Source organism: Saimiri boliviensis, chromosome 19 (assembly GCF_048565385.1).
Source record: "Saimiri boliviensis isolate mSaiBol1 chromosome 19, mSaiBol1.pri, whole genome shotgun sequence".
Taxonomy (NCBI): domain Eukaryota; kingdom Metazoa; phylum Chordata; class Mammalia; order Primates; family Cebidae; genus Saimiri; species Saimiri boliviensis.
In genome coordinates, this window is record NC_133467.1 from 2,933,296 (window position 1) to 2,958,891 (window position 25,596).

The following is a 25,596-nucleotide window of genomic DNA, read 5'->3' on the forward strand; positions in this document are numbered from 1 at the left end:
AATAAATATTTTATATTTTCACTTTTTCAGCAGATAAAATGTATCTGCTGAAAAAGTGAAAATATAAACAGATAAAATGTATCTGTTGAAAAGTGAAAATACAAAATATTCATTTATTATTCCATTAATGATTGCTGGGTATGCTGTGCCAGTATTAGAAAAAAAATTCCACAATTTCTCTAGCAGTTCCATGTAATATAGTAACAGAGAATAATAGGAGTAATAGATTGATTAAAAAAAACACATACAGAATAAGAATTTAGATAATCCTTCTTCAATTCCCAGCTTGGCCTCTTTTCTTATCAGTATTTAATATTTGGACTAATTATTTTGCAACTCTTGGCACTGGTTCCTCATCTTTTAAGTGGGTATTATAATAATAAAACTATTATAAGAGAGTCATTTGCAGTAACAGCTCAAGTAAGCTTAGCATACAATCTGATTTTGAGTAAACACTCCACAAATGGTCACTGTGGCTAGCTCCATAGTCAAATCCTATATAAGAAATCCGATAAATAAATACTGATCTACAAAAATGAACCTGTACTTCCGGAAAATAAGTTATCTTAAGTAGGTTCTGTTATCTAGTCAAAGAATTTTTTAAAAGGCAGTGCGAACTGTAGTATGGATGGATACAGACTACAAAAAACTTGGGTTTTAGTCCTCTCCTTCAAACTTAACTAGGAGAAGTCAAAGCTCAGTCTAGGCTTTAGGTTTCCTATCTATAAAATTCTTTTTTTTTTTTCCTTTAATGTTCCTTCTAACATTTCTGATACAGTGGGATTCTTAAAACTACAAAGTACATTTTATCAGCAAAGCTCAAAAATATGTGGTCAAAAATTTTTTAAATATCTGGGAAAATATAAATCTATATTCATTTGAAATCACAGGTATTAATGGGGGAGGCAGGTGAGATGAAGAGTATGTAACTGTAAGCAGCTTAAGCTCCAAAACTGTAACTTTCTAGGACAGGATTACTATCTCTAGAGTCTCAGAGGAAAAACTGATAATAAAGGCTATTTACAACAGAAAAATAAAAAATAAAACAAACCTTCCTCACTGTTTAGCAGTTAAAAAAAAAAAAGAAAGATGCCAGCCCCAGAAACATCTCAGTGGGTATTGCAGTACTTATAAAATCTGCTTCATGGCAAGTTATTAAATCTTCCTGAAACATTAGAATAACTAAACATAATTAGTAAAATTTCATTACCCCCAAGAAGATCCTGCACAAGTGTGCTCTTTCTATTATATATCATTTTATTGAATTCTATGATACATGTAATTGTAAAAAAGAAGAAAAAACAAGTAAATGCCAACATTAAAAAGTGATTTAAAAATAAAGTTTTCTGCCATCGAGAACACCAAAAACCACGTAAGAACAAAAAAGAAGTGGGCTGTATCACATCATGCATTAGTAAAGTAATCCATGACAGCTTATTTATATAAACCCCAGAAAAGTAAGTTGGGGTGGGCAAAAAGGGGAGGAGATCTAACTTACAAAGATATATGGTTTCAATAGAAACCACAGGTTTTAACTAGAGATTAGTAAAATCAAGAACAATTTGAAGGCAGGAAAAAAAAAACTTCAAGAGGAGAATGCAGTGAAGGGGTTAAATTTTACCAACTTACATACAAAAGCTTATACTGCTTACACCCTATAAAAGCATGTAAGAAACACGAAGCCAACATCTAACACGGAAAACATTTAGAAAGCCTGTACTTAAGAATAAAGTTAAAAAAGGAAATAAGCTGGAAAAAATAAAATCATAACCATTCATTTCATAATCATCACATTTTCATATTATTCACTCATCACTACACTTGCATTGAACATATATAATTTATCACGTAAAAGCAAAATCTCTAAGCTTCTCCCTACCTTAGGTTTTTAGTCAAAATGAATGCAAACAATCACGTGGGATTCAGCCAAGCAGTGACGTTAAATTCTGCTCTGTCAGAGAGAGCATCTGTCAAGCCCACATTTAAACTGCTGCCTGCCTGTGCAGCAGCTGAGGAACCGTGGATTTCATATTATAGACTAAAACCCCATTAAAACTGCTCAAAATCCTTCCTGCAGCTGCCAGGCAACAACGAAAGAAGAGAGGTAAATCCTATTCTTTTCCAATACAACTGAAGCACTATTATTTTAGCTCTGGCTGCTTTGCATTGCAGCTCAGCGTTATTACTAGAAATATGGATACTGAGACGAGAACACAGCACTGCATTGTCCAGCCAGGAAAACAGCAGATGTAGAAAGCTTCAATGCATCAACTGTCGGGAAGAGTCAACAGTGCTACAAGCAGAACGGACAACTATAGCTCTTTTGTTTAACGAAAGACAGAGAAAATGAAAGAAAGGGAAAATTTCAGAAGACTAGGACCCATATGAAGAAGGAGGGTAACTCAAAGACAAGAAGACAGATGGACACTTTGGATACTGTGAAAAGCAATCGCAGGAGGCAGACTGTTGGGGGATGTGCGCATGTTCGATAGCATCTTTTCTGCTGAAGTGATGGCGTGCCAAAAGTATTTTCAGTGGGCATAATCCTCTCCACATAAATGGCCTGACCAAGGAAGGTATGTCAGTATCTTGTGTATGATAGTCGTTTAAATGTGTTACCTTTTTATAGCCCTGGAGGCACTAATACCTGATAAGCAAGTTCATCCAGTTCACTGCCCTTGAAACTATGAAAGGGTTTAATATATGATTTTAAAATCTGTCATTGTTTAGAAGACAAGCTATCACTGCTTTATTCAGCTAAATATGTAGCATGGAATAATTCTTGGTTATAGACAACAGAGGGAAAAGGCAAATAAGAAGATGTGTTTAAAGGATTCCTTAAGAAATTCAACTTAAAAAAAAAAAAAAAATCTCTAACCCTTCATGGAAAACACAGCAATATCCTACCAAATTAGGTCATACTGAATCCTTATCTAGTAAATTAAATGCTCTATTTAAAATGGCTATCAAAAGAGACAATGCAGTGAAATTACACTAAATAGTAGCAAGGATAACCTTAAGAGCTTTGTTTTCAAAGTCCTTTAAAACAAAACCTTAATATGTTTAACAGCTTTTAGTAACAAAATCTTTCCTCCAACATCTCCCTAAATGAAGATAATGAACACAACCAAAGAGAATATCCAACAAATTTTAAGTATTACCAAGCTACAAGAAGATACTAAAAGGAAAGCATTAGCATAAGATCACATAAGGTAGTGTGAGTTTATGCATAACACCACAACAGAGTCTGGTGTTATTACAATGTCCATGAATAGAACTTTAAACAAAGAGACATCAATAGTTGTTTTAAAAATTCACCATTTGAAATAGTGAGCTTGTATTTTATGTAAAAGACTAATAGCAAATGATCGAATTTAAGGTTGTTGCTGATGATCATTTTAAAAGTGAAAAAAACAATATGAAAATACTCTAATACAAAAATATCCACAAACAGCAATACAAGGTCAAAAAATTAAATATAAATGTAGCTAATATGCTTCCAGGCTATGTGAATATGTAATAATGAACTACCGCCACTATATGTGAGTACAGGGCACAGATAAATCAAATAAACTATTCTAGCAACAATGATAGTTAGAATAGCAACTTACGGTTCAAGAACTCAAAGATATTTCTAAAATTTTACAAATCTATCAAAGATCCTGATTTCTCCTCAATTTTACTCTACAACTCAGTAATTATCTAATAATCACAAAAGGCAAACATTTTTAAAAATATGTAAGTACTGCATTCCAAAATGAAGATTAAACAAGTTTACCAGACTCTATCACAGTTTAACATCACTCTCAACGTTGAATTTTTATCCTAATAAAAGATTAGTATCAAATAGTACTAAAAAATATGGTTGTAAAAATTTCAAGTCCCTCTTGGAACCTTTATCTCTCAATATTAAAGTCACCAATTAAGCCGTTTTATAACCTATACATCTCAAAATAAGTTTTTCTGTTAAACCATCACCATTTAAATATAGGACTATTTTAACAGACTAAAGATACCAACACTTTTAAAAGCCAAATGGTACAAACTGTGTGTGTGTGTATGTGTGTATGTGTGATGTACTGAACAGCATTTTACAGTAACATTCTCCCCATTAACTTCATAAAATGTAAATGCACAATAACGTATAGATATTATCAAAAAAGAGATAAACCAAAGCTATTTTTCTTCTAAAAATGTAAAAGTGCAAAACTATTTTGCACACTATAGAACTTTCTTACGCTCTCTTTTTAAGAATTAAAATACAACAGGCAGTAACTGGAGAATAATTTTATCATTTTAAAAAAAGGAGGCATGGTTATTTTTATTTTCTTTTTAACAAAAAATTTTATAAGACCTGAGAAACTTTTAATAAGGAATTTTTTTAAGGCTAGACAAATGCACTTCATTTATCACTAGGAGATTTATAGTTATATATAGATTTAATATCTCAATAGCTTAATATCTACAAACATACAAATACCATGAGGTCTAAATGAAGATGCACCTCTATCACTCATTGTTATAAAATCTTATTAAGATTAAAACTATGCATTTATGCTAGATTACAGTATGCAATAATTTGCTGTTTTCTGTAATACTAAAATACTTTGGAGACATCACATCAGGTACATTCTTAAAAAAAAACACAAATTATGATTATTTTCCATCATTTATTTACTCAGTCCTTTACTCAAACATCCATTCAAACATCTGCCATTGTTTACTCCTTCTTAAACCATAAATTTACACTTAAAAAAAATCTAAATGATTGGACTTCAACCAGATTCCAAGTGTTGTTTTATCAGCAGAAAATAGATACACTTGATTTACCTTTTTAACACTTAAAACAGATTATCAAATAAATTTTAAAAGCAACTTTTGTTTCTTTTAAATTCACATACATAACCCTTATATCTACCAGTGTCTTTATGAAGTGGAGGGGGAGAGTCACTACTATTTACCAAATATGTCATTTGGAAATAAAAGCTTCAAAATAGTTCCCTGGTCTAAAAAGAAGGGCCAACTATTTACAAGTACAAGAAGGAAAACACTGTGTTTCTAAATCAGAACGCTCAGCTGTACTATTTCCAGCTTAGCTAACAGCAGAACTATGTTTTGTTGGTACAGTGAATAGCCTTCGTTTTCATTATAGTAATGTTGAGTTTAAATTCACGTAAATAAATTCTAAAAAATAGCAAACTCGATTATTTGCCTTTAAAATTCCAAACTTAAAAAAAGTTGTTCGTATCTTTCAAAATACCTAAATAATTTTTTATATTTTAGAAATATTATAACTTCTAAAAGTACTCTGTAATTTCAGAAACTGGAAATTTTCAAATGCTGGTCCTATACGGTTGGACCTTAGATATTTGTTCAAATTCCCACCTACTTGCTCCTCCTAGTGGCCGTTACTATAATAGTACTTTCATTCATTTATGCCTAACACTTTCAATCAGTATTTTCAAAGTACTTAACATTATGTATGTGAATTTTACTTTATAACTATTCAATTACATGAAGATTTCCATGTAAATTCTATTTCTTAAAGGTAATTAAGTTTATACCAAGGTTAAACGAAGTATTAACCATGACTATCTCAATATTTCAGGCTAAATACATACATGTATTTATGTACATACTGTAATTTCAAATAAACAAATGCTCCTATATTAAAACTTTTCAACCGATTTCTTTTGCTTAAAGAAATCATTTTCCTAATAAAAAGTTGGAAAAATTAAAATTACATATTCATCACGCCTTCTTGCCAGAAAGTTTTGTCCTCCTTTAATGGAATTAAACTATGGCTCTTTGCCCGTCTCTGCTCCCTCAACATACTGGTCCCCCAAAACTAAAAACAACAACAGAAACACTAAGAACAAACATGAACAAATCTGTGTGATGCACTGAAAACCTTGTTGCAAGATACATAACTGGTTCTTAATATATGGCATTATGGGCCGGGCGCGGTGGCTCAAGCCTGTCATCCCAGCACTTTGGGAGGCCGAGGCGGGTGGATCACGAGGTCGAGAGATCGAGACCATCCTGGTCAACATGGTGAAACCCCGTCTCTACTAAAAGTGCAAAAAATTAGCTGGGCATGGTGGCACGTGCCTGTAGTCCCAGCTACTCAGGAGGCTGAGGCAGCAGAATTGCCTGAGCCCAGGAGGCGGAGGTTGCGGTGAGCCGAGATCGCACCATTGCACTCCAGCCTGGGTAACAAGGGTGAAACTCAGTCTCAAAAAAAAAAAAAAAAAAAAAATATATATATATATATATATATATATATATAGCATTATGAACCTCACATATTGCCATCTCATAACCGTTTAAAATATAGTACCCTAACTGTGCTATCGCAAATTCTAAAAATTTAAGAAATTCTCTGCTTGTAAATTCAGAACAATGCCCAACTCAAGAACATCTAAAAATGTTATGTGAAATTCAGAATTTTAAATAGTTTCAGAGTAGCTCTTTTATTTCTAACATGGAGACTCAACCAAGATACGTTAACAGTGTTCTGCCAAAACCACTGACAATCAAAGATAATCACATGCTATGTTTTAAAATTAATCTTAAGTCTAAGAACAATTACATCATGAATACTTCATATATACAATGAAAAGTTAAAATTTAAGAATACTTGAAAGTGTTAATCATTTATTACTGTCTAAAAATCCTACATTGAAGTTACTGGACCCTGAAAATTAATTTTGACAGGTGCATCTTCTCAATGACTTTCTCAACACAGTAGGGGCCAATGGAAACATGCCAAGCAGTGTACTGTGACTAACAGAACTCTGCCATAATCAACCCTGCACCGTCTGTCCCATAACTGACATATGACCATTTTACAAAAAAGGCCCCTGACTGTGCACCGTACCACCAATGTATGTCAAATCAATTTTAATTAATGCCAATACATTTTCCATCTGCTCTCAAGGCCTTTTTACACAACCTTTCTAAGAAATCTAGTAACATTTTTTTCTACTACATGCAACTTTTAAATCTTCAACTTGGGTCAAAAGTACAAATGACCAGTGTACCAAGGCAATTGAATTAATCCATTACTTCATCTCTTTAAAATGCTCACTGTGCAACAAAGGTATATTTTTAAATAAATCAATCTTGTTCTCAGTTATGCTGCCAAGGGGAAATAAACTATAAGCTTTGTTCCTAGGTTATATATTTAGAGCCTAAGACAGTCTTAATGTGCCCTGATTACATTAGTATCCAAAGTCCCTTTCAGGCAGTTTTGTAAACTTTTGTGCTTCATTTTTATAGAATAACTGCAAAAGAGACAATGTGACTGAACTGGAAAATGACAGCCAAAGAATAATATTAAGGAGAAGAGCACCTTTTTGGTCACCAATCTCTCACATCCCACTACCGGACACCTACAACATGCTTCAGTGGAGGAGGAGACACTGCTGCTTTGCAAAGATGACCTGGAATGCCAAGAGGTCTCTGTTCCGCACTCATCTTATTGGAATACTTTCTCTTGTGTTTCTTTTTGCTATGTTTTTGTTTTTCAACCATCATGACTGGCTGCCAGGCAGAGCTGGATTCAAAGAAAACCCTGTGACATACACTTTCCGAGGATTTCGGTCAACAAAAAGTGAGACAAACCACAGCTCGCTTCGGAACATCTGGAAAGAAACCGTCCCTCAAACTCTGAGGCCTCAAACAGCAACCAACTCTAATAACACAGACCTGTCACCACAGGGAGTTACAGGCCTGGAGAATACACTTGGTGCCAATGGAAGTATTTACAATGAAAAAGGTACTGGACATCCAAATTCTTACCATTTCAAATATATTATTAATGAGCCTGAAAAATGCCAAGAGAAAAGCCCTTTTTTAATACTACTAATAGCTGCAGAGCCTGGACAAATAGAAGCTAGAAGAGCTATTCGGCAAACTTGGGGCAATGAAAGTCTAGCACCTGGAATTCAAATCACAAGAATATTTTTGTTGGGCTTAAGTATTAAGCTAAATGGCTACCTTCAACGTGCAATTCTGGAAGAAAGCAGACAATATCATGATATAATTCAACAGGAATACTTAGATACGTACTATAATTTGACCACTAAAACACTAATGGGCATGAATTGGGTCGCAACATACTGTCCACATATTCCATATGTTATGAAAACTGACAGTGACATGTTTGTCAACACTGAATATTTAATACATAAGTTACTGAAGCCAGATCTGCCTCCGAGACGTAACTTCTTTACTGGTTACCTAATGCGAGGATATGCACCCAATCGAAACAAAGATAGCAAGTGGTACATGCCACCAGACCTCTACCCAAGTGAGCGTTATCCTGTCTTCTGTTCTGGAACTGGTTATGTTTTTTCTGGAGATCTGGCAGAAAAGATTTTTAAAGTTTCTTTAGGTATCCGCCGTTTGCACTTGGAAGATGTGTATGTAGGGATCTGTCTTGCCAAGTTGAGAATTGATCCTGTGCCCCCTCCCAATGAGTTTGTGTTCAATCACTGGCGAGTTTCTTATTCAAGCTGTAAATACAGTCACCTAATTACCTCTCATCAGTTCCAGCCTAGTGAACTGATAAAATACTGGAATCATTTACAACAAAATAAGCACAATGCCTGTGCCAACGCAGCAAAAGAAAAGGCAGGCAGGTATCGCCACCGTAAACTACACTAGAAAAGACAATTTTTTTTCAAATGTGCAATTTGTAAATATTGCTAAAAGCATGTATAGTTAACACTGATTACATCCATAGGACAAGTTTTAGTTAAAACTCATCACATAAAGAAATTCAAAAAGTATTTTTTTAATTTCTAAAGAAGGTAATTCTGAAAACTATAACATTATATAACAAAAGGTTCCCAAAAGAATCTATTTAAAAAACTGTGTAAGAGGATTCTGTGTATTAACATGCAATAACAAGCATGCATAAATCAGTGGTTTAAGTCTTCTGTTAGGGCCAATAAAATGTATCTGCATATATTTTCCACATAAATTTTAATTCAAGAAATGAAGACTGTCAAAAGATCATTTTAGATTTAGCTTTTCATTTTAATATATAATTAGATGTAAATAAAACATCACTATCAATTTTAAGGAAATTGTAATTGTGCAAATAACAAATTTTTTGACCGATCTTAGGGTTCTAAATGCAATAAGATTTAGTTGAGTTATTCCACAAACACATTATAAAGTTCAGATGTTTCATCAATGCAGTTCTCATGAAAGTATTTACTTTTTAAAAATAATTGAGATATTCTTTTAAATTTCTTTTATTAATACATATATTGGGGAAAATTATTTTGACATGACATGATAAAACGTGAAAAATTAATGTGTCTCAGGCTCAAGTTTTTATAGTTATTAAATGTTTCAAAACAGACAAGTTTTGTTTCCTCAACGGTGTTAAGAACCAAACTACTATTTCAATGAGTTATTCAATTAGACCAATTACTGCACTCTTAAACTGTACCACCATTTAATTTCACGTATATCGGACTCAAATATATCTGTAAAAGTAACTGAAGCAAAAGTAATTACTGAAAGACACAAATAGGGTGCACTGCTGAAAAAAGATAAAGAGCGCAGGTGCAGTGTCGTTCAATACATTTTAGGACGCATGTCTGCCAAAATGCAACATATGGGAAGTTTATTTCCTGACAGCAGGTATACACATTGCCAATACTTAATCATTTTATGGCACCTATTTCTTTCTTGGAGTGCCAAGTTTACAAACCTGCAGTTTTTAATTTGGTAGATGACAAATACTCTGCATCACCAATTAAAAACCTTTTTGGGAGGGATGGGGAAAACCACAAATGTGTGACCAACACAATTCTAGGATGAACAATGTGTACAATGCACTTTTATCAAGTTTTTAATAATAAAGGAAAACAAAAACTTTACTGAGTGTTATGATACAAGTATTTTCACAGTAATTTTGTTGGACTCCAACATGAATTTTCAAATCAAGAAATACTAATCTACTACTAACTTTAAAATAGTGTTTTTATTCCATACAAGTATGTAAATTTGTCAATCTTAATTTAGTCAGAATGCTTCTTAATTCTAATAATCATTTTTTACCCCGATTCTATTATTAAAGGATAAATCACCAGGAAGACAATTATAACATTTGTCAAACTTGAAAACACAGAAAGTGTTTAAATACTTATCTCCATTTCAAATCATAGCCTAAGTGTTCTATTCTAAATCAAGTGATTCTGAAAGCTGATCTGTGTAACACACCCCAGAGCTCTTGGTTTAAGTCTGTTTTTCACTTATTCTATATGACTACAGAAACACCAGAATTATTAAACTGAAGTGACACACAAGAGGATAATACCAAATTAATCAGTAAGTCTGACAAATGACAAAAGGAATCCTTCCCTCAGTGTCGAACAATGCTCACTGATTTATGCTTCAAAAGTCTTAAAAAAAAAAAAAAAGAATGTGTGTATGCATACACAGATGTGTACATAGAGAACTTGAGTGCTATTTGTCCAAATTATGACTACAGTGCAGGATCTTTAAAAGACAGTAATTTTCAGATGGAAAAAGTTTTTTTTTTTTTAATGAATCATGAAAAACAGATTTCTTAAGACATCTAAATTGTTCCTAACTCAAGCTTCAATTTAAAATCTATAAAATTTATAAAATCTAAAAACATTTCTCCATTTTTAACATTATCTTGAAAAATGATAGTAATCTGACATCAGACACTGTGAGTCCTCAATGGGGACTGGACCAAACAGTAAAGTGTCTTGGTACTGTTGAAAATCTGTACTTGCCAGGCGCGGTGGCTCAAGCCTGTAATCCCAGCACTTTGGGAGGCCGAGGCGGGTGGATCACGAGGTCAAGAGATTGAGACCATCCTGGTCAACATGGTGAAACCCCATCTCTACTAAAAATACTAAAAATTAGCTGGGCATGGTGGTGTGTGCCTGTAATCCCAGCTACTCAGGAGGCTGAGGCAGGAGAATTGCCTGAACCCAGGAGGCGGAGGTTGCGGTGAGCCGAGATCGTGCCATTGCACTCCAGCCTGGGCAACAAGAGCGAAACTCCGTCTCAAAAAAAAAAAAAAAAAAAAAAAAGAAAATCTGTACTTTAAAATAAATATTCTACTATTAATTTACTTTTGACTTTCCCACAATATTCAAGTCATTTTCTTCAGCAAAATAAGCTGACAGTGTATTTAAACATCTCACCACTTGTTAACTGTGCCTTTTTCATCCCAATACTATGTGATTTTTATACACATAAAAATGTAATTTTAAATGACACCGTTGCTTTTGGTCAAAGGGTATGGAAACTACGTAATCTTTATGTTCAAAGTGTTAATAGGTACTTCACAAGATGAAAACACAAAAACTTTCAATACTTGTTTATTTTGATCAAGTATGTAAGTGCTGAAATTCTAACTCAACCAAATAATTGAGATTTCTCCCCCACTTCTTTGTATACAGCATAATTACATACAATCGCAAGTGGAATTTTACTGATATTCTATTTCTAGCAAATTCTACAAAAATAGTAGCATTAATAACAGCAGTAGAAACTACTGACTGTACAAGCAGTATGCCTGGTACTGTGTTAAAGCACTTGACATACATGATCTCATACAATCCTTATAAACAACACTAAGAGATAGCAAAGACTCATGTAAGAGGTTAACACCTAAGATCACACAGCTAGTCAAGCAGCAGGTTTCCATTTCAAGGATCATGTTTTTAATCATTACACTGTTCTGCTATTATTTGACATGACAGCTGATAAAAAGAAGTCTACAGCTGAGTGAAACTGGTCTGTCCCTTTATATTCCCATTCTCTGCTTGTTCTTCATCCTTCGCCAGGCCTCCAGGCTTCATACCATTTTCACACACTGGAGGGGCACCTGATATTAAAAGCAATAAAGACAAGAGAAAAGAAAGTATATCTGATCCCCAAGTTATTTTCCCTTCTTTTCAGTTGCTGTTTAACTGTGACAAGAATCTTTGAAAAGCATCTGCACTGGCCAGGTGCGGTGGCTCACACCTATAATCCCAACACTTTGGGAGGCTGAGGCAGGTGGATCACGAGGTCATGAGATCAAGGCCATCCTGGTCAACATGGTGAAACCCCGTCTCTACTAAAAATACAAAAATTAGCCGGGCATGGTGGCTCGCGCCTATAGTCCCAGCTACTCGGGAGGCTGAGGCAGGAGAATTGCTGGAACCCAGGAGGTGGAGGTTGCGGTGAGCCAAGATCGCGCCATTGCACTCCAGCCTGGGTAACAAGAGGGAAACTCCATCAAGAAAGAAAGACAGACAGACAGACAGACAGACAGACAGACAGAAAGACAGAAAGACAGAAAGACAGAAAGAAAGAAAGAACGAGCCATCCGACATTACTGCTTATCTCTGGGATCTTTGGACCCTGAGGCACAACTGTAAACAGCAGGCAGGTGGCACTCAAGACATTATAAAATATGCTTATTTTTAAAGCACAATTGATAATTTTTAATAGATAAAAACAGCTGCATTTACCCATCCCACTGTTTAGTCACCTATCATTTTGTCATGAGTAGGTAAAACCAGTCTCTCCAGCCTATTTAGATAAACTTCTTTTTCCGTTTTTTTACTGTTTAGGAAATTTCACTATGAGATTAACATAGCTTTAAAAAGCAGGAAAAAAAAATCCTGTCGACATACATTTCTATCTCCAAGAATTTCAATATATCATTTACATATTACTCCCAGAAGACAGATGATCTATATTAAATACTAAAATGGGACAGAAAATCCACTACCAGCAAATTTTCCAGTAATAAAACTGTTCGCTGCTCCCATGATGATTCTTTAAGGCTCTGTAAGGCCATGTCCTCTGTCTGTCATGCCACCTGAACGAATCCTGGGCAAATGAATCCAAGAACAACTTTTCATAAAGAGAAGGTGCTGAAGATTTTGCGTCTGTTCATAATCAGTATCCACAGCCAAGCCTCAAAAAACCAAAACAGTTCTTGTGTATACAACGTACTGAAGCTGAGACTATGTTGCAACAAATGCCTTATTACTGGGAAAAGATCAGGGAAACAGGGTTGAGGGGACTATGTTCCTAGGGTCACAGCACCAGGAAGGAGGGCCAACACAGTCTCAAAAGTAACCACAAAACTGACTGCCTGGGCCTGATACAACGTAACATGTTGTCTGAGCCTAGAAATTAATGAACAAAGAAAACTCTCACTGTTCAAATTTGCTTAACATTTAAAATTTGTTTTTAAAATGTGTTTAAATTGTATTCCTTTGTCAGAGATCTGTTTGTCTTCTGACAGGGTTAATGGAAAAAACGCAAAAAACTACAATCTTCCCAACAGATTAATGCAAGAGAGAGAAGAGAATGACTCCTATATACTTCAGAGAGAAAGCTAATAACTGGGGAAAAAACCACAAAAGTAAAACAAGTTTTACTCAAAGGTCATAAGCAAAACCTCTAATGTAAAGTAAAATTATACCTTAGTACCTCTGGGGGATTAGCTCCAGGACTCTCCACAGACACCAAAATCCACAGATGCTCAAGTCCCTTACATAAAACGGCATACTGTTTGCATATAAAATATGCACATCCTCCTGCATACTTTAAGTCATCTCTAGATTACCTATGATAACTTAACATGATCTAAATGCTACATAGTTGTTATGCTGTATTATTTAAGAAAAAAATAACACACAAGTCTGTACTAATTACAGGCATTCTAGGTTTTTGTTTTGTTTTGTTTTTAATATTTCTGATCGGCAGTTGGTTAAATCTACGGATGTGGAACCCATGGATATGGAGTGCCAACTTGTATCTGTATGTCTATAAGTCTATGAACACTTAATATAAACTAAAACCTAAGTTATCTTCCACCATCCCAAACTTAGTACTTTGACAGCATTCTCTGTCTCAGTGCAGTGGCTAACCCTAGCCACTGCACTGAGTATTCTGGTACTCTGGCACACAGGAATACCAAAAATCACTTCTGCCACTTCTTTCTCTTGCTACTGCCCACATCCATTTCACCCAAAGACTTGGATCCCTACTGGAATCCATCTACTTTTCTCCATCTTGCCCCTCTTTAAAACAGCATCACTTATTTTGGAACTACTGCGACACCTTTCTAACCAGTGTCCTCATATCCACATACTCTGTTGCCAATATGAAAGTCAGAATGCTACTTTCAAAACACAAAGCTAGGCATGCCATCCCACCACTTTGATGGCTTCTCAAGTACTCAGCATAAATACCAAAATCCCTAAAACCCTTGGCCAGCTACAAGGTCCATAAATGATTCTCTTCCTTGCTAAAGCTAATCCCTCTACCCAATCTTTTGATCCCATTCACACCTTCTAACTCATAAATTATTCTCTCTCTCCCTTGAGACTGATTTAAAAGAAAACAAAAAATTCCTGGATAATGTATAGTGAATTAAAACTTGACTCAATAAAAGTCTCACCCTTTTAAAGCATTTTCATTTCATTTAAAGGACAATATCAAAGTTTTCCCCTACAGTGAGAAAGGACAGCAGTGACACAGACAGAAGGGATTCCAGAGATGGCAGGAAGTAAGATCTACAGGCCTTCTTGATGGCTGGATACTAGAGATGAGAGGGAGTACGTGGCAAGGCTGATGCCTAAGACACTGGCCTGAACACTGACAGTGCCATTTACTGAGAGAGGAAACACTGTATAAAGAACCTGATTTGCCAGGAACAATGTAATATAGAATCATCAAGCAACGTATAAAAGAATTGTCAAGTGGCACTGAGGGCCTATATATTACAAAGCATCATTAACAATAATAATGAATTATAATTTCCACTCTACACCCATATGAAAGAATGGAAAATAACTAAAAATATAATGTATAATATAGGCTTCAGATTCATTTGACAATACTTCTCAAGCAACACTTACATGCTAAATACTCTGTTCTCAGCACTGGAGATACAGTCAAAGGCAAGAAACACATGGTTTCTACCTTCAAATTCACATATTTAAAGAAAGATAATCAAAGAAAACAAATGAACAAGATATCTAGAAGAAAAAGGGTTAATGAAAAACTGAGATCTGAATTATTTTTTTTTCCTGAAAAAGTGGCTGATGAACTGAGATCTGAATTATGAAAAGGAATCAGTCTTATTAAGAGCAAGGAGAAGAATGTTCCAGAGAAACTGGAAGAACAAAGGCTAAGTAAGAGGTGAAGAACCTGGTAAGTTGTTGACAAACTTAGAAAAAGCCACCAAAGAAGACCTATAGCCAAGACTTTTCTTAATATGTACTGTCCCCTTAGGGCATGGAATTATGGATAAAGTTCAGAAGAATTTTAATGGGGAAAAAAATTTACAATTTTATTTGGATTAACCTCTAAAGGAAATTAGGATTTTCTTCATGAATGCAGATAAACCACAATATTAATATTAGCAATGATTATGACTTTGTCACCAACAAAATTCAGAGTTTCATATTAGAATAAAGGTATCCTGAAATTATGTACGCCCATTATACTTTTAAAATCTGTTATTTGGCCGGGCACGGTGGCTCAAGCCTGTAATCCCAGCACTTTGGGAGGCCGAGGCGGGTGGATCACAAGGTCGAGAGGTCGAGACCAACCTGGTCAACATGGTGAAACCCCATCTCTACTAAAAATACAAAAAATAAGCTGGGCATGGTGGCGCGTGCCTGTAATCCCAGCTACTCAGGAGGCTGAGGCAGGAGAATTGCCTGAACCCAGGAGGCGGAGGTTGCGGTGAGCCGAGATCACGCCATTGCACTCCAGCCTGGGTAACAAGAGCGAAACTCCGTCTCAAAAAAAAAAAAAAAAAAAAAAAAATCTGTTATTTATCAAATTTGTTACTAGATTGTGTCATATAATACATTAGTAAAGAAGCACAAATTATGTCATAATTGTGTTTTTTAAAAACATCTTGATGATTTTACTTTAATACAACTGGCTTTACCTTACATACTTTCTTTTATGCACTAAAAACAGTATTCAGAAGAAGATTCACAGGATTTCCAGTCTGCCAAGTGCAACAATGGCACGAAAAAGATTATAAACTACAGTAAAAGACACCTGAGATTCCTAACAAGTAAACACAACTCACGGTGCTTGTTTGGGTCCTATTTCCAACAAATAAATTACAAAAAGACATTTTTCAGGAAATCAAAGGAACTGTAAAACGAACTGTGTGTTAGACTACATCAACGTTATTTATTTTGTGGCCTACAATGGCACTGTGGCTAGGTAAAAGATATCCGGTATGTTGAAGAAAGGCTAAGTATGTCAGAACAAAATGACAGTGTCTCAGTTTTGCTTTTAAATACTTCAGAAAAAAAGGAAGAGATGGAACAGATAAGGAGAGCCTTTAAAAATGGTAATTATCGCATCTGTGAGATGGGAAGACAGAAGATAATGTGCTATTTTCTTTCATTATATTTATGTTAGACATGTTTTATAATTAAGGAATTCAGGGAAAAAAAAAAGAAGAAGACATGGCATTTTAATAGCCACTTCACAATAAGGAGGCTCTCTAAAGCAAAAGGATCACAGAAGCACTATCTATAGAGAGCAAACCAGAGAAGTCAGCTCCTTTCTCTAGGCCAGGGGTTCCCAAACTTTTTACGCAGGGGGCCAGTTCACTGTCCCTCAGACCATTGGAGGGCCGGACTATGCAAGGTGTGACTCCCTTCACAGCCAGCGCTGCTGCCTCCACTATCCCAGACCGCAGTATACAGTGTCACAGGCCCAGCACCGCCTCCAGGGTTGTATACAGGGATGGCGGTGATCAGCCTGTGACACTGTGTATACAGCGTCCTGGACATCTGCAGCAGCGGTGGGCCTCTTCTGTGGGAAGCCCACTGCTGCATGTTTCCCCTATTATAAGACACCTCCTAAAAATAAGACAGCCCCCGTCTTTTGGGGGTAAAAATATAAGACAGGGTGTTATAATAGGGGAAACACGGTGTGTAGTAATGTGGGGGGAGACTTCTGGGCAAAGGGAGGTTATAGGGGCCATTATGTTGTTGTACATTTGGGGGAGTGTGGGGGACACTGTACTGTGTAGTAATGGTTATAGTGCTTTGCCTTTCTTCCTACTTCTGCTGTTATTTCACACTGCTTCCGGTGATGTGGGGCGCCGCAGCCGCAGACCGGATGTGTGTCAGATGACGCGCTTCTGGAGCCATGAAGTGTGCATCCCCGTCACCGGAAGTAGTACTGTACGTGAGCAACGCCGCGCTTTGCGGCGCTGCCACATCCTGTGCTGCTCTCACTGACCACCAGTGAAAGAGGTGCCCCTTCCTGAAGTGCGGCGGGGGCCGGATAAATGGCCTCAGGGGGCCGCATGCTGCCCGGACCGTAGTATGGGGATCCCTGCTCTAGGCTAATGTTGCCCTAGGCCAGGCTGCATGACTTGATGCCTGTGCAATGTAACCAGGGATTTTCCTCTTTTCTCCACCACTGCGTTCAGGAAGACCACAAGAATCCCTAAAACGTGCTACAGTATTCATATCTTGTGAGTATGTACCCTATCTAAAGGGACCTGTGCACACTTTTCAAAGAAAATATAAACCTAAATCCATTATATCAGCTGTCTGGGCCTAGAAAACTAAGTCTTTCATCAAACTAGTACATCTTGGTATCAGAAATAGGAACGGTTTAGGAACAATAATATTATAATCTTAAACTACCAAGTACCAGTTAAGTTCAAGCATTCTATTTAGGTGACCTGACAATTCAGAACACAGGATGGCAAGAGGAAGAGGGAAAAAGGATGGAGTGCCAGGTAACTGTAGACTTCACAACTGACGGAAAGCAAAAAGTTTGAATGGAAGAGTGACAGAATGCTTGACTTAGGCAAGTGGGCCATACATGATGGTTCCCAGGTTGTCCAAAAAAAAAAAAAAAGACAAGAACTGAAAGAGAACTCTTTTCATTTATGTTAACTGGGATGAACTGTCCATCTCTCTGGTCTTAGCATATTTAAGGTAGGAACACATAAAAGGCTCTACATCCTGCAGGAAGGTTGGCTCACTAATCCTCTCTTCTTCCCTAGCCTATTTATACTGTCCTACAACTCAACAGTCTCTCTCCCATCAACTGCTTCTTTGTCTTTCCATTATAAGTCTTTTCTCAGCTTGGCTGACAATACCAAAACAAAACAAAACAAAAACAAACAAACAAAAACCACCTTATAACTTTGTAATCATATGCTGTTATAAAGCAGGATATCTTAGCAAAAAATATTATTCATTATAAGTAATTTTCTTAAAAAAAAAATAAATAAATCAGTACCAAAAATGAGTCAGGTGCAGTGGCTCTTGCCTGTAATCCCAACACTTTGGGAGGCAAAGATGGGCAGATGACTTGAGGTCAGGAGTTCGAGAGACCAGCTTAGCCAACATGGTGAAACCCTATCTAGTCTAAAAATATAAAAATTAGCCAGGTATGGTGGCACATACCTGTAGTTCCAGTTACTGGGGAGACTGAGGCAGGAAAATCGCTTAAACCCAGGAAACAGAGGTTGCAGTGAGCCGAGAACATGCCACTGCACTCCAGCCTGGCCTACAGAGACTCTGTCTCAAAAAAGCAAACAAAAATCAACTCTGTTTAACATTAAGCAACCAAAAATTCATAAAATTTGTATTCTTCCAACACTAAGAAATACATCTTTTTTTCCATTTATTAAAAAATATTGATTGTTACAGTATGCAGAATGGCTCTTCAAAGGTTTTCATGCCCTAGCCTCCAGAACCTGTGAACATTTTAGCATTACATAGCAAAGTAACTTTGCACATAACTTTAAAATAGGGAGATCACCCTGGATTATCCTGACTGACCCAATATAATCACATGGACCCTTAAGAGGGAGAAATGTCAGAGAGAAACACAGCAGAAGAGGAGAACATGGCATAGTCAAAGCATAAGAGGGACTATACCCACCACTGCTGACTTTCAAGGTGAAGGAGGCCACGAACCACGTGGCCTCCAGAAGGTGGGATTAACCCTCAGTTTACATCCAGCAAACAAACAAGGACCTCAGTCTTAACACCACAAGGAACTGAATTTCATCAACAACGGGAATGAACTTGGAAGTGGGTACTTCCCCTCAGTTTCCAAAAGGAACACATTCCTGCTAACACCTTGACTTGAGCCTGCAAGACTCTAAGCACAGGTCTCTTCTTAGCCACAATATATCTGAAACTTGAATTTACAGATAGTAAGTGTTCTAAGGTGCCAAATTTGTAGCAATTTGTTACTGTGACAATAGAAAATGAACAGAGGTATCTACTTTGTCCCAGGAACTCTGCCAGGTACTGAAAATATAGCTGGGACCTAGACAGACTGATACCCTGATATCTGGGACAGACTCTCAACCATGTGCAGTGTTCAATAGAGGTAAGTTGTTTCTTGATCCTGTTTGCCCATAGTTCCTAAAGCAATTTGCTTGCCAGTGTGTGCCTCAGTCTCCACAGATGGAAGATAGCAGTAATCACACAGGGCTTTTCTATGGAATTAAGGTGTAAACACTTGTGAGTTATCACCCATATAGTCCCTGGATGACCTGTGAAGACTTAACTGCCTCCTGACTCTGAAATTCATCTCCCACAAAATGCAGCTGTGCCCCTTTGCTCACAGATGTGGTTTGGAAAGATGCTCTCTCCAGTTCAGGGGGTAGCACCTATTTGATGAGACAATTAATTCACCAAAAGTAACTCAACAAAAGCAAAACACGACAAATAGGATCTAATTAAACTAAAGAGCTCTGCGCAGCAAAAGAAACTATCAACTAACAGACAACCATCAAAATACAGGAAAAATTTTGCACACTATGCACTGCATTCAACAAAGGTCTAATATCCAGCATCTATATGGAACTTAAACAAATTTACCAAAAAGAAAACCAAACACATTAAAAAGTAGGCAAAGGGCATGACCACTTTTCAAAAGAAGACATAAATGTGGCCAAGAATTACATGAAAAAATGCTCAACTAACTAGTAGAGATCACTAACTAGCAGAGAAACAGAAATCAGAACCACAATGAGATACCACCTCACGCCAGTCAGAATGGCTATTATCAAAAAGTCAAAAAATAACAAATGCTGGCAAAGTTGTACAGAAAAAGATAGGCTTACACATTGCTGCTGAAAGTGTAAATTGTTCAACAATTGTGAAAGAAACTGTGACAATTCCTCAAAGACCTAAAGACAGAAATACCACTTATCCCTGCAATCTCATTACTGGGTATATACTCAAAAGAATATAAATCATTCTACTATAAAGACACATGCAGGCATATGTTCACTATAGCACTAGTCACAGCAGCAAAGACATGGAATCAACCTAAATATCCATCAATGATAGACTTGATAAAAGAAAATGTGATACATATACACCATGGAATACTATGCAGTCATAAAAAATGAGATCATAGCCTTTGCAGGAACATGGATGGAGCTAAAGACCATTATACTTAGCAAACTAATACAGGAACAAAAAACCAAATACCACACGTTCTCACTTATAAGTGGGAACTACATGTTAACACATGGATACATAAAGAGGAACCACACACTGGGGTCTATCAGAGGGTGGAGAGTAGGAGAGAGAGGATCAGAAAAAATAAAAAATAACTAATGGGTGGCCGGGCGCGGTGGCTCAAGCCTGTAATCCCAGCACTTTGGGAGGCCGAGGCGGGTGGATCACGAGGTCAAGAGATCGAGACCATCCTGGTCAACATGGTGAAACCCCGTCTCTACTAAAAATACAAAAAAAAAAATTAGCTGGGCATGGTGGTGCGTGCCTGTAATCCCAGCTACTCAGGAGGCTGAGGCAGGAGAATTGCCTGAACCCAGGAGGCGGAGGTTGCGGTGAGCCGAGATCGCGCCATTGCACTCCAGCCTGGGTAACAAGAGCGAAACTCTGTCTCAAAAAAAAAAAAAACAACAAAAAAAAACTAATGGGTATTAGGCTTAATACCTGGGTGACAAAATCATCTGTGAAATCCCCACTGGGTGATTAAATAATCCTCCATGACACAAGTTTACCTATATCACAATCCTGCACATGTACCCCTGAACTTAAAAGTTGAAAAAAAAAAAAAAAAAAAAGAATTACAATCACAAAAGGGATCACACTAAGAAAAAATACAAGTCAGGATTTTTTTCAAAAACTCATTTAGAAATACATCTTACACTGCCTCTTACTGCTTTATAAAATCCAAATCCATCATTAACAAATTTCACTTAATATTCTTGCATCTCATAACATAAACAGAAAAGTAATTTTATCTATAGTACATAGGCAGTAGCCATTATGCAACTACCTTCATTCTTAATACTGACTGACTGATTGATTCACTGAGACAGAGTCTTGCTATGTCGCCCAGGCTGGAGTTCAGTGGTTCAATCTTGGCACACTGTGACCTCTGCCTCCTGGGCTCAAGCGATCCTCCTACCTCAGTCCCTTGAGTAGCTGAGATCACAGGCATGTGCCACCACGCCCAGCTAATTTTTGTATTTTTAGTAGAGACAGGGTTTCACCACGTTGGCCAGGTTGGTCTCAAACTCCTGGCCTCAAATGATCTGTCCACCTTGGCCTCCCAAAGCGATAGGATTACAAGTGTGAGCTACCATGCCCGGCCTCATTCTCACAAATTTAACACTGTAAGTTTGTCTTTTTATTTAATGCATATGCCAGGTGTGGGTATGTTTAAATAGCATCCTTCCTAAAATTCATCTGAACATCAATTTCTAAGGATGCAAAATTGGACAAGTACTAATTACTTGAATTAGGAAAAAAAAAAAAAAAAAAAAGCTGCCTCTATATCCACTGATAAAAATATAAGTCAAGAGTAAGCAAAATACAGCCATGAGCCAAACTCAGACCACTACTTGTTTTTGAATGGCTCACAGGCCAGGACTGGTTTTCACACTTTTAAATGGTGGGAAAAAAAATCTAGATAATCAAAAGGATTATTTAAAATGTAAAAATTATATGAAATTCAAATCTCAGCATCCATAAAGATTTACTGTAATGGAACCAAACTCATTCATTTACCTCTGAGGTAAATGACGCGGTCTTTGACTGCCTTTGAAACAGCAGAGGTGGTTTTAAACAACAGAAATTTAAATTTAAAAACAACAGAAATTCAAATTTCAGCATCTATAAAGATTTATTGTAATGCAACCAAACTCATTCATTTACCTATTGTCTATGACTGACTGCCTTTAAAACAGCAGAGGTTGGCACGGCACTGTGGCTCATGCACTTTGGGAGGCTGAGGCAGGTGGATCACCTGATGTCAGGTGTTTTGAGACCAGCCTAGCCAACATGGTGAAAACCCGTCTCTACTAAAAATACAAAAACTAGTCGGCCGTGGTGGCAGGCACCTGTAATCCCAGCTACTCAGAAGGCTGAGGCAACAGAATTGCTTGAACTGGGAGGTTGCAGTGAGCCAAGATTGCGCTACTGCATTCCAGCCTGGGCGACAGAGTGAGACTCTGTCTCAAAAAAAAAAAAAAAAGGGCAACATTAAATATGGACAACAGAAACCTTATGTGGTACTCTCAGGTTTAGCTGGCACAATACAAATCACAAAAATGCAATTATATTGCTTTACCTTACTTTAATCCTCCAAAAAGTATGTATCACTAAATTTGGTTTGTTCTCCCTCCTATTTACCTCTCTATCCCCAAGGCCTGCAATACTGCCTAGCACACAGCAGGAACACAACATTTCCTGGATGAATGCAAAACACAGCATTTTGTGTGCCAAACATTTTGCCACATAAGGACATCTGAATTTTATTTTTTAAATTACTGATTATCTACCCATCACATTAAAACAAAAAGTGACTGGTACCTACCCATCATATTAAAACAAAAAGAGGCCAGGCGCAGTGGTTCACACCTGTAATTCCAGAACTCCAGGAGGTGGAAGTGGGCAGTTCACTTGAGATCAGGAGTTTGAGACCAGCCTGGCCAACATGGTTAAACCGTGTCTCTACCAAACACAAAATTAGGTAGACGTGGTGTTGTGTACATGTAATCCTAGCTACTCAGGAGGCTGAGGTGAGAGGATTGCTTGAACCGGGGAGGTAGAGGTTGCAGTGAGCCAAGATCACAGCACTGTACTCCGGCCTGGGCAAACAGAGTCAGAGTCTGTGTCAAAAAAAAAAAAAAAAACCCCAAACACACAAAAGAAAAGTAGTATATTCTTTAATGTACAGTAAAATTAAGATGACAAAGCGCTGTTTAACATCTAATGCAATGACACTACAAATGTACTAAAATAATACAACATACCTATTACTAGACTAAGCACTCATCCCAACATTCCCAACTGACATGAAAGCAATGGTCAGAAAAATGAAAAACTTTAAAATGGAGTATCTCATCACAAAATTTCTTTACGAAAATTAAAATTAGGCTGTAAAGCAGATTCAAGAGGTTCCTTGTTAGGTAAGTAAGGAAAATGGTTAATTGATGGTGAATTAATTAAATTTGATTTGACTGAAGCAGCCAAAAAAATGTATTCAGAAGAAAATAAACTTCTTTATGACTATTATCAGCCTTTCACTATGGGGCTTAATGGTTGAGGTCACGGTGTAGCAACATCAATTGTCAATCAGAAGTCAAGGCAAATGACTGAGTTGTTGCCTTTGGCTCTTGTTAACATGTTACTAATACCACTCAGCTGTTTATTCGAGGAGTCCAAATCATGTTTTGAAGTGGCTGAGGAATTAGCCTCTATTAGTAGTCTACATAAAACAACAACAGGCAGGAATAATTTCAAAGTAGTTCAGAAAACACTAATGAAGTACAACCTGAAAGGGAATCTATTAAGATGTTGATGTTATCATAACAAATGCTAGTTAAAAATGTGTGGAGCTGGCCAGGCGCAGTGGCTCAAGCCTGTAATCCCAGCATTTTGGGAGGTCGAGGCGGGTGGATCACGAGGTCGGTGGATCACGAGGTCAAAAGATAGAGACCATCCACGTCAACATGGTGAAACCCCGTCTCTAATAAAAATACAAAAAAAATTAGCTGGGCATGGTGGCACGTGCCTGTAATCCCAGCTGCTCAGGAGACTGAGGCAGGAGAATTGCCTGAACCCAGGAGGCGGAGGTTGCGGTGAGCCGAGATCGTGCCATTGCACTCCAGCCTGGGTAACAAGAGCGAAACTCCGTCTTAAAAAAAAAAAAAAAAAAAATGTGTGGAACTTAAAACACCTTAGTTGGGCAAATTAAGTCCATCTAATAATTCTACTTGATTATTTTCTTGATATTTACAGATTTATCACCGCCAATGGAGGGTTATGTGGAAGTTCCCAATTACATAATGAATTTTGAAATAATACATAAAATCTCATTATAAACCAGCATTAATGAATGTTTGCAATGAATTTTGTTAATAGAAAATACTAACTTGGAACTTCAAGTAAGCAAAACGTTATCCCTCACACCCAAAAAGAAATTCCATTATTGCCGTTATCAACCCAGTATTACAGATGATTATCATGTATTGTACTTGCTATTAAAAATTTGTGAAAATTTGACTTACCTCTCGTTACAATATAAGTATCTACATAATTTCTTTGATTTTGTCTATCGGCTGTAAGCCCAAAATACTAGTTTCTGGCCCGTTAAAGAAGATGTTTCTCAACCCCCAATTTAAATCACTACATTTAAACCACTTTAAATCACTGTAGACTAAAAAACTGTAAGGCAATAATGAAAATACACTGAAGACTGGGCATAGTGGCTCCCACCTGTAATCTCAGCACTTTCAAAGGCCAAAGCAGGAGGATCGTTAGCGACCAGGCTGGGCAACATGGTGAACCCTGTCTCTACAAAAAATACTAAAATTAGCTGGGTGTGGCAGTGCATGCCTGTGGTCCCAGCTGAGGGGGGAGGACTGACGGAGCCCAGGAGACAGAGGCTGCAGTGAGTTCTACTGCACTTCAGCCTGGGTGACAGAGCAAGACCCTGCGAAAGGAGAGAGAGAGAGAGAAGAGAAAGAAGAGAAAGAGAAAGAGGAAACAAAGGAAGGAAGGAAGGAAGGAAGGAAAAGAAAGAAAGGAAAGAAAGAGAAGAAAAAGAAAAGAAAGAAAAGAAAAAGGAAAGAAAGAAAGAGAGAGAGAGAGAAGGAAAGAAAACAAGGACGGGCACTTGACGTATTCAAACTCCTGCTATATTATTTACTTTTGTTCATACCTGACTCTTCATTTTTCTATTTTCATTAAAAAAAAAAATCACATTAAAGTTTCTAAGAGTTCAGCTTAGATAACACACACTGAATAGTTTTGGAAATCAGGCTTTATGACAGACTTGATAATTGTTTTTTAATGAAGTCAACCTAAAATTACAAGGCATAACAGTGCTTACATGTAAAACTCATCGTGAAAGGATGGCTGGCTTATTTTTATGGGCAAACACCATAATATCAATACAGCGTAAGTAAATAAAGGCACAAATAAGAATGGTAGGTTGTTCCTTATAGACCAAAAGTCAGCATGCTCAGTTTAAATGTACCAGTGGAGACCTCAACCACATTTTGATCAATTTTATGCTTGTGTGGGAGGG

The 25,596-nt window shown here is 36.9% G+C and overlaps 2 protein-coding genes across 2 annotated transcripts in view; one reads left to right on the plus strand and one right to left on the minus strand.

The window, feature by feature from the left end:
• CDC73 (cell division cycle 73) overlaps positions 1 to 25,596 on the minus strand; it is a 118,939-nt gene that overhangs the window by 51,385 nt on the left and 41,958 nt on the right. The gene's annotated exons all lie outside the window — the stretch shown is intronic.
• On the plus strand, positions 1,957 to 11,923 carry B3GALT2 (beta-1,3-galactosyltransferase 2). Its single transcript, XM_003938148.4, has 2 exons — positions 1,957 to 2,576; positions 7,282 to 11,923. Exon 2 carries the CDS (start codon positions 7,402 to 7,404, stop codon positions 8,668 to 8,670), a length of 1,269 nt encoding a protein of 422 aa, XP_003938197.1. The 5' UTR covers positions 1,957 to 2,576; positions 7,282 to 7,401; the 3' UTR covers positions 8,671 to 11,923.

Excerpts from the sequence above, each read along its gene's own strand:
- B3GALT2 (XM_003938148.4), top strand. The coding sequence starts at position 7,402 with ATGCTTCAGTGGAGGAGGAGACACTGCTGCTTTGCAAAGATGACCTGG.